This window comes from Diorhabda sublineata, unplaced genomic scaffold (assembly GCF_026230105.1).
Source record: "Diorhabda sublineata isolate icDioSubl1.1 unplaced genomic scaffold, icDioSubl1.1 Dsub_29, whole genome shotgun sequence".
Lineage (NCBI taxonomy): Eukaryota > Metazoa > Arthropoda > Insecta > Coleoptera > Chrysomelidae > Diorhabda > Diorhabda sublineata.
Genome location: NW_026614232.1, coordinates 53,021 through 62,541, shown reverse-complemented (window position 1 = coordinate 62,541; position 9,521 = coordinate 53,021). Strand labels below are relative to the sequence as shown.

Genomic DNA, 9,521 nt, shown 5'->3' with positions numbered 1-9,521 from the left:
TGTAAACATTGCGGTTGACCTCACACCGCCTTCCACCCCCGCTGCCCGAAAAGGATTGAAACTCCGAAAGCCCCCAGGATACAGCCCCATTCACCCTAGAAAAACCTCAAACCCCTTAAGACCTGTCTACTGACACTAAAATCCTAATTGAAATCCTGGCAACAACAATAATGAATGCCATCTCTACTTCTCGGGCGCTAGTAGCCGAAACGCTACAACGCCTCATTCCCCCTTTTTACGGTTATAATTGTACCGTAACCAGCGGCGTGGGTAACCGCATTCATTGTCATGTCACGGCATCGATTGTCGTCGTACCCATCATCAGTCCGATAATAATTCTTGATTGTTGTACTATCTTTCTGTCAGAAAAAAATATTCTTTTTATTTCTTCTTTTTGGGAGCGGCGGCGGCGGCTTTTCTTGCTTTAGGAGAGGAGCTGCTAACAGCTGCTTTCGCAGTTGTCGGTTTTGGTGCTTTCGGCTTTTTCGTGGGACTGCCTTTATTGGATTTTTTTGCTTTAGTAGGATTCTTCGTTTTAATTTCGGATGATGCGGCACTGGCTGTATTGGAAGCGGCGGCGGCGACTCCTCCTTTAGCCGAAGATTTTTTGTCTGTTTTTTTGGCAACTTTAACGGCTTCCTTATCAGTAGTTGGTGTTGTTGTTGTCGTCGAAGTTTTTAAGGAAGCCGCTGCTGTACCTGTCGTTTTTTTGCCTTTAATAGATTTCCTAATACTTTTCGATTTATCCACTCCTCCTCCTCCTGCAATAATAGCATTTCGTTTTGCTGCTGTTACAATTTTTTTGGATTTAGTTACGCCTGGAGTAGAAGCGGCTGTTTTCTTTTTCTTTTTGTCAATAGCATTCGTTTTAGCCGAAGTACCACCAGTCGAAGTTGCCGAAGCTAACTTGAACGATCCGGAAGCTCCTTTACCTTTAGTTTGTACCAAAGATCCCGATACTACAGATGCTTTCAAATATTTTTTGATGAATGGCGCTACTTTTTCTGCATCAACTTTGTAATTGGCAGCAATGTACTTTTTAATTGCTTGTAAAGATGAGCCTCCGCGTTCCTTTAAACCTTTGATTGCATTGTTTACCATTTCCGAAGTCGGTGGATGAGATGGTTTGGTCCTAGGATTTTTAGCTTTTTTTTCCTTTTTATTTATTGGAGACGACGAAACCTGCGGTGAATTAGACGCAGACGTTGCGGTTACAACCGAAGTTTGATTTTCTGTATCCGCCATAACTACTAACAAACAACCTTGAGAGTTATTATATCGTCGATAAACTACACTAAACTGATATATAAAAAAAAAAAAAATATATTGGATGTACTTTTATATTTAGTTTTATAAAATTTCACCTCTCTATATACTTAAAAGTATAAAAGACTTTTAATTTTTCGCGTGTAATGAGTTACAAGAGGAGTCATTCAAATAAAGCGGACGGAAGACTGAACGAACGAATAGAACTAAGTTAAAAAACGAACCTCATAAACCAAACCAACCTCAAAAACCTTGGTTTCTTCGAGATTTTCGAATCGAATGTAATGAAAAAAATTGACAAATAACTAACTAAGGTATACTTCGAACTTTCGCCGAAGTTTTACTATAATTTAATAACTGCTAACAACGTTTGTTATTAAAAAAAAGTACCACTTCAAAATGGTTAAAAATTTATTTTCGTCGATGCTTAGCACTTTAGATATAATTTCGAAATTAAATAAAAGTCCTTCTTAAAATACAATGAAGGTAAAGAGAAACGTGTCTATTCACAATAATGACCAATATTTAAAAATATCAAAACAAATTGAAATAATACCGCAATTTGGAGTCCGGCTCTGGCAACCGTAACGTTAACAGTGAAAGTGTCAGTTCCTATAAAAATAACTTTTTCGATAGTTATCATAGTCCTAAAATCTATGAAACTATAGATAGATTCGTTTAGAAGTGTTCTTAACTCAGAGACATTACTGTAAGTAGAATCTCATACATTCATACTAAAACAGTGAATTTGTTACACACTGCGCTATCAATTCTACACCGCACCGGTTTGGAAGAAGAATTCACAAAAAAACAAACCAGCTCTTATCAACTTGATATGAAGTGGCCTGTGCCAAAACAGGTCCGCACTCTAGAATCAAAGCGGAAATATTTCTAAAATTAATGATGCAAAATACAAATGTTGGGACTTCTGACTACAGAAGCTCTCAGAATATAAACCCTACAAAAACATACTCATCTATACTTAGTCAACCACAATTTCCTACAAAACATCAAGCAATTGTTTTTCCAGCTGTTGATAACCTGAAAATTCAAGATTACCTGATATCACTTGGCGAACTAATCGGTCCAAAAAATATACTATTCACATCGAGGCTATCAAACAATAGAATATGCATGTACCTCGCAAATGAAGATACTGTAGACCGCTTCATGAGCTTTCATAAAGGGCTGATCATTATCAACAACACTTCGATCCAAGCCCGAAAGCTTATAACACCTTCCGAAAGATTGATACTCTGAAATGTATGCCCCACCATACCACACTCAGCTCTAATCGATGAACTTAACAAAATAGGTCTCAATACACTATCACCAATGTCTTTCCTTAAAATTTGCTCCACAATTCCGGAATATAACCACATCTACAGCTTCAGAAGACAAATCTTTATTTCACCATCGACAATCCAAATACCCGACTGTCTAATGATTACACACGAGAACACCAGCTATAGAATTTACCTATCCCAAGACCATCTACTATGTTTTACATGTAAAAAACCAGGTCATACTGCAGCAAACTGTAGAAACTCACAATCACAAACTTATGAACAACCCCAAATAGCTGAACTACCACAAAACCCCACTCAACCTTCCCAGCAGCCCCAAAATACCGAAGCCAATACTCCACAAGCACACACTAAGATCCCATCAGAAACCCCTATAACATCTCACTCCCAGAATGTACCCCCCATAAACATAAAAGAAGTTCCGCAAAACAGCACCAAACGCAACTACGAGCAAATAATTACTCCTCCCCCTCAAACAGAAGGAATTAAATCAGAGAACCCTAAGAAACCGTCTTTCCCCAAACCAAATAGGCCAAGTAAAAAGCCTAAAAATAAACCAGACATCTCTACAGAAATTCTCATGGAACCAATTGGAAAAGTCATTTCAGAACAGAATCCTCCTTTCATATTGGACCACAACCAGATATCTGACCTTTTTGAAAATGTCTACGGCTCATCTGATCCAATTAGTATAATAAAGAACTACACAAATGATTTTACTGGATTAATAGACATGCTAACAAAAATTTACCCTTTCTTTGAGCACAGATCTATCAAAAGCAGATACTGAACTCAAAAAGAAACTGTTTTCTCACCTACAATTGAACATACCAGAAACGGACCTCTCAGAAACAGAAAGCGAATTATCTCAAACAAATATTAACTAACTGAACCAATAATTTACTTTAATATTTTCTCCCCGTATTCCCATGGACTTTACATCTATACTACAATGGAATATCAATGGCTTTTATAACAACTTACCAATGTTGCAAACCATCCTATCCAAACAGAAATGCGAAGTTATTTGTCTTCAAGAAACCAATTTCAAATACAATAACAACGAACCGCTCAGGCAATTTAACAGCTTCTACAAGAACCGAATAAATGCTGAAATAGCTAGCGGAGGAGTAGCAATATTTGTGGAAAAATCTCTCCACGCTGCAGAAATCACGATTCTTACAAACCTTGAAGCCGTAGCTATCGAACTACACACTAAGCCAAAAGTAAACATATGCAATGTATACATGCCTCCAGCATATCAAGTAGATGCTAAAGAATTAAATGAATTATCAACCTAGAATAATAGTCGGAGATTTCAATGCCCATAACACCTTGTGGAGATCAACATCAATAAACCACAGAGGTCGCTTACTAGGAGATACTCTTGATGACGCAAATCTCTCCATCTTAAATGATGGGAAGCCAACTAGATTTAACATACAATCAGGACAGGGTTCATGTATTGACCTCACTATCTGTGACCCAACTTTGACTCCAGCTCTTTCCTGGGATCGGATGGACTATACCTACAACAGTGACCACTATCCAATCGTCATTCATAACAATAGAAAACCAAATCACAATCACGACTTATATCCAAAATGGAACTTAAAAAAAGCAAACTGGGCACTTTTCAAAACAATTATATCAGAAAGTTTGACAAATTACACAATTATAACAGATATAGACGAAGCTTTAGAAAACCTTATTAGTATTGTTCATCGAGCAGCAAACATATCAATCGGAAGAACTACACGTCTGAAACGACGAAATCCTGTGCCGTGGTGGAATAGTGACTGCGAATCAGCAATAAAGAGCAACAAAAAAGCTTTCAATAGATATAAAAGACACAATACATCAGCGAACAAAATCGAATTTTTGAAAACCCGAGCCGAAGCTAGACGTACAATAAAAACTGCTAAACGCAAATCCTGGACAGAATACGTCTCTACAATAAATTCTGAAACACCCATGACGGAGGTATGGGAAAAAGTGAGAAAAATATCAGGACGTTACAAGCACCATAATATACACATGCTAGAGAAAGATGGACGCACAACCACAGATAAGTCCAAAATAGTCTCAATACTAGCTACCACTTACAAAAACCGCTCCATCACACGCAATTCCGATGATACTGTTATTACCCATGAGAGAGAAGAAAAGGATGAGGTAATAATACAATTCGATGAAAACGAACCTGTTGTGGAACTAGTGTCTGTCATGGTTGTAGTCGGTATAGTGAAGTAAGTGGTTGTAGTTGTTGTCGCTTTAATCACGTCGTAGTAACCTCATGTCTTGTCAAAAATTTGATATATAAAAATTATTTAGTTAAAAAGTCAGTCAGTGTAATCTTCAAATAGTTGCGATTAAATAGTTTCCGTTTTGGCCGTGATGAATTGCTGATTGAGCTGTATGTTAGGGAGCTTCTCTCATTGGTCTTGGTACAGGCATCGGGCAAAGTTTCTTTGACTCTCGCACAGCTTCATGACAAGCTAGAAACCCAGCTAATGGCCTTGGAGAGTTTGGGAGTTACATCAGAAAAATACGCGTGCATGCTCGCGCCTTTAATTGAATCCGCACTTCCTGAGTCAATTTTGCGGGAATGGGAGCGTAAGCGGATGTCGTGCGGCATTGATGAATCATCCCTCTTTGAAGCTGCAGATCAAATGGTCAAGTTGCGAGATTTTCTGAAGAGAGAGGTTGAAAGCGAGGAGCGGTTTCTGCTAGCTAGGAGCACGTTTTCTGTCCCCAGCGCTGCACCAAAGAGCAGTGCTGGGAATGTCAAGTCCTCGACTGGAAAGTACACCACAGCTGCTGACCTAGTTGGTATTGAGTCCACTGAAGGCACTGAAGATGTCAGTTGCATTTTTTGCAAAAATTCTCACAATACCGAATTGTGTTCAGAGGCGAGGGCCAAGAGCAAAGAGGAGAAAATTAAGCTCCTCAAAGCTAAAAGCCTCTATTTTAAGTGTCTGAAAAAATTCCACGGGAAACGGCCTTGTAAGGAAAAGCTGTGTTGCTTAGTTTGTGCTGAACCTCATGTTACTGTGGTGTGCCCAATTCCTCGTAACCAGAATTCAACGACTATTGAAATTAGTAAGGCGACGAAGAAAGAAAACGATGTAGAGCACAACTATGCTAGTATCCAGAGTGAACCAGTTTTGATGCAAACGTTGAGGGTTCGTTTGAAAGGAGAAAATCCTGTCACCACCAGGTTGTTGATTGACACAGGTTCTCAAAGAAGTTATATAACTCAAGCGCTGGCTACCAGAATGCGCTATGAGCCGATCCGCACTGAGAACTTGGTTCATGCATTGTTTGGTGGGAGCAAGACTGAACCCAAGACGCATCAATGCTATAAGATCCGTCTGCAAAGTTTGATGAGTGCGTTTTCCTGCAACTTTGAAGTTCTTGACTCGGAACAGATTTGTCACGCCATTCCCTCCATTCCTAAAGGTCTATGGGTATCTGAACTGCGCGAGAAGAAAATCGAGTTGACTGACGACAGAGAGGGCCCAATTGGCATTCTTGTTGGAGCGGACGTCGCGGGAAAGCTACTCACCGGGAGGCGCGAGGTATTAAGCTGTGGTTTGGTTGCTATCGAAACTAGCCTAGGTTGGACCATAATGGGCCGCGTTAAGGACGCTGAGACAAGTTGTATGGTTAACATCAGTTTGCACTGCGCCCAGGAGTTCGACCCTTCTGATATGTGGAGGTTGGATGTGTTGGGCATCGAGGACCCCGCTTTGGTTAGTACCAAAGAAGAGGCAAAAACGGTTGTGCGTCGGCACTTCTTGGAAACAGTTAAGATTTTACCTGATGGACGATATGATGTATGTCTTCCATGGCTGAAGGAACATCCCCCGCTGCCTCGAAATTTCGATCTGGCCCGTGGTAGACTTGAATCGACCCTAGCCAAGTTACGTAACGGTCATTTGGTGAAAGAATATGAAGCGGTGTTTCAAGAATGGCTGAAAGATGAAATTATTGAAGAGGTACAGCTTGATAAGTGGGATTTCGGACATTATTTGCCTCACCGAGCCGTGGTTAAGGAAGCCAGTACCACCCGAATTCGTCCTGTTTTCGTCGCCTCGTCCAAAGAGAAAGGCAAGCCTAACCTGAATATGTGTCTAGAAAAAGGGGGCAGTTGTGTAGAGTTAATCCCATCGATACTTCTACGATTCAGTCTGAACGCAATAGGCGTTATTTCTGACATAAGAAAAGCCTTCTTACAGATTTCTGTTTCGGAAAAGGATCGGGATAGCTTGAGGTTCCTATGGAAGGACGAGGTCGGAGAGATGAAAATCTACCGTCACAGGAGGGTGGTGTTTGGGGTGACCAGTAGCCCTTATTTGCTAGGCACCGTTATTGACCATCATCTCTCAAAGTGTGAGGAAAAAGTGGCTTCAAAAGAGGTTCCTTATGAAAGATCTGTCATCTCACAGTTGCGCAAATGCTTGTACGTTGATAACTGTGTGACTTCGGTTGATGATGAGAAGGAACTTTTGAGCTTCATGTCGCAAGCCAGGGAAATTTTTATGAAAGCCTGCTTTGATCTTCGTGGCTGGGAATGGAGCGACCCCGATTGTGCTGCTCACACCAGTTTCCCCGTTCTTGGACTTCTGTGGGATAAAAAGGAGGATATTCTCAGGTTAAACTCTCCCAAGCCTTTGGAAAGTGATGCCATCACCCGACAAACAGTGATGTCAGCAGCACACCGTATTTTCGACCCGCTCGGTGTATGTGCACCCGCCATTTTGATACCGAGATTGTTAGTTCAAGAAAGTTGGGGTGAGGCTGGGAACTGGGATACCCCTTTTAATGAGCAAAGCCAGGCAACGTTCCGTAAGTGGATGAGTCAAGCTGATGCCTTGAATCAAATCGAAGTCCCACGATGGTTGAAATTGACCGTTGGTAATGTGTCTCTACACACATTTTGTGACGCAAGTCAGGTCGCTTATGCCACCGTCTCATTTTTGCGAGTTGAAACAGATAACACGGTATCTGTGATAATGGTGGGAGCGAAAGTTCGTGTTGCCCCTGTTAAGAGACCTACAATTCCTCGCCTAGAGCTTCTGGCTGCAACAATTGGGGCGCGAATGGCTTCTAGTATTGTAAAAGAGATTGGCGATGTAGAGTGCCATTTTTGGTCAGATTCTTCCACGGCTCTGTGTTGGATCAAGAAAGAGGAACCGTGGGGAGTATTTGTGTTCAACAGGGTTAAGTAAATTCGTTCTCTGACTGATCCTGATACGTGGAAACATGTGCCAGGGGTGATGAACCCAGGAGATCTTCCTAACAGGGTTTGTTTTCCTGAAGAACTTCTTGACTCCAAATGGTGGGAGGGGCCGAGATGGTTGTACGGGCCGCGTTCTGAATGGCCTAACTGCGATGTCACTCCTGATGAAAATGAAGTTCAAATGGAAAGGAGAAAAACGCCTTTGATTTCAGCTTTATCCCAAGAACCAGGTGTGTTTTGCTGCGAAAGATTAGCCCGGTACTTTTCTTCTTATCACCGGATCGTTCGAATGGTTGCATGGATGATAAGGTTTCTGTGGAACAAATATTCAAAGAAGGAGAAGCGCTCTGGAGAGCTGTCTTTGTCGGAAATCGCAAGAGCTGAAAAGGTGGTTCGGAAATCGATACAGGATGAAGCTTTTGAAGGGCTAGGTGATAAACAGCTCAAAAATTTGAAGCCACACAAAGATAAAGTCGGACTGATGCGTTTGAGAACCCGTATTTGGGCGAGAAAAGACCCTGAAGACTTCCGTGCACCTTATATTCTTCCTTTCCAGCATGTCATTGTTGACAGATTGATCCACGACTTGCACACACAGAATGGGCACATTGGACGGCAAGGTCTTCTGAACCTTCTAAGAGAAAGATTCTGGATCGTTAGAGGGAGGCAAGCTGTGAGAAGAATTGTGTCTGCGTGTGTGATATGCAGGCGTTATAGGGCCAAGGCATTGGAAGTCAAGTCTCCACCGCTCCCGGAGAATCGGGTAAGAGACGCTCGTGTGTTCGAAATCAGTGACACGGATTTTGCTGGTCCACTCTACCTTAAAAATGGAGACAAAGTTTGGGTGTGCATATTCACCTGTGCTGTTTATCGTGTCACACATTTGGAATTGGTTACTGCCATGTCAACGGAAGCCTTCATCATGGCGTTTCGACGTTTCATTGCGCGTTGGGGCAGACCTTCCTTCATGTACAGTGACAATGGTACAAACTATAAGGGGTTCAAAAATGCTCTCGATGGAATTGATTGGCAGAGAGTAGCGTCCCGCGGTTTGGTGAACCAAATTGAATGGCGCTTCAACCCACCCACAGCAACATGGTGGGGCGGGTTCTGGGAACGCTTAATAGGGATTTTGAAAGTTCATCTTCGCAAAATTCTGGGACGGGCTTCACTCACTTTTGAAGAGTTGAACACCGTGATCAGTGAGTGTACTGCTTATATCAATTCTCGCCCCATCACCTATACATCGGATGACCCCAGTGATCCGGTGCCTATTACTCCTCAAATGTTCATTGGAGATATTCAAGAAATGGGTGTCCCTGACTTGGACGAAGTTGATGCGAAGAGTTTACACAAAATCAGAAGCGGATGCATTGGCCGATGGCAGTGGTTGAAGAACTGATTCTTGGTGTTGACGGTCGGTGCCGAGTTGTCAAGCTTCGAACGCAGGATGGCCAACTGACGCGTCCTGTCCAGCGAGTTTTTCCCTTGGAAATTCCTCTCGAAGAAGAAATGGATCAAGGCCAGCTTCTAGCTGAGGTCGAACCAGAAAGTGATTCTGGTGGTTCAGCTACCGGCGGTTCTCTAGTTGATTCACAAGTCAAGGTCGTCGATTTACCACCCCAAATCCAAGAAGCTCAACCTATTAATTCTGAAGACCCTCTGATGAAGTTTCATCATGTGGAAACCAGATGTGGAAGGAA

General features: G+C 41.9%; 3 protein-coding genes across 3 annotated transcripts; 2 read left to right on the top strand and 1 right to left on the bottom strand.

The window, feature by feature from the left end:
• Positions 1-212: 212 nt before the first annotated feature.
• On the bottom strand, positions 213-2,648 carry LOC130452214 (uncharacterized). The gene is made up of 3 exons (XM_056791510.1): positions 2,546-2,648; positions 424-761; positions 213-359 (listed from the first exon to the last, which is right to left on the bottom strand). Exons 1-3 carry the CDS (start codon positions 2,646-2,648, stop codon positions 213-215), a joined length of 588 nt encoding a protein of 195 aa, XP_056647488.1.
• A 2,438-nt stretch (positions 2,649-5,086) lies between these two features.
• On the top strand, positions 5,087-7,807 carry LOC130452213 (uncharacterized). The gene has a single exon (XM_056791509.1). The coding sequence runs from the start codon at positions 5,087-5,089 to the stop codon at positions 7,805-7,807; it is 2,721 nt and encodes a 906-aa protein (XP_056647487.1).
• A 48-nt stretch (positions 7,808-7,855) lies between these two features.
• On the top strand, positions 7,856-9,220 carry LOC130452211 (uncharacterized). Its single transcript, XM_056791508.1, has one exon. The coding sequence runs from the start codon at positions 7,856-7,858 to the stop codon at positions 9,218-9,220; it is 1,365 nt and encodes a 454-aa protein (XP_056647486.1).
• Positions 9,221-9,521: the final 301 nt, after the last annotated feature.

Coding starts and splice junctions, on each gene's coding strand:
- LOC130452214 (XM_056791510.1), bottom strand. CDS start 2,648: ATGTGGTTATATTCCGGAATTGTGGAGCAAATTTTAAGGAAAGACATT. Junction 762..2,545: donor ATCGATTAGAGCTGAGTGTG/GTATGGTGGGGC, acceptor CTATTATTGCAG/GAGGAGGAGGAGTGGATAAA. Junction 360..423: donor TTAGCAGCTCCTCTCCTAAA/GCAAGAAAAGCC, acceptor TTTTTCTGACAG/AAAGATAGTACAACAATCAA.
- LOC130452213 (XM_056791509.1), top strand. CDS start 5,087: ATGGCCTTGGAGAGTTTGGGAGTTACATCAGAAAAATACGCGTGCATG.
- LOC130452211 (XM_056791508.1), top strand. CDS start 7,856: ATGAACCCAGGAGATCTTCCTAACAGGGTTTGTTTTCCTGAAGAACTT.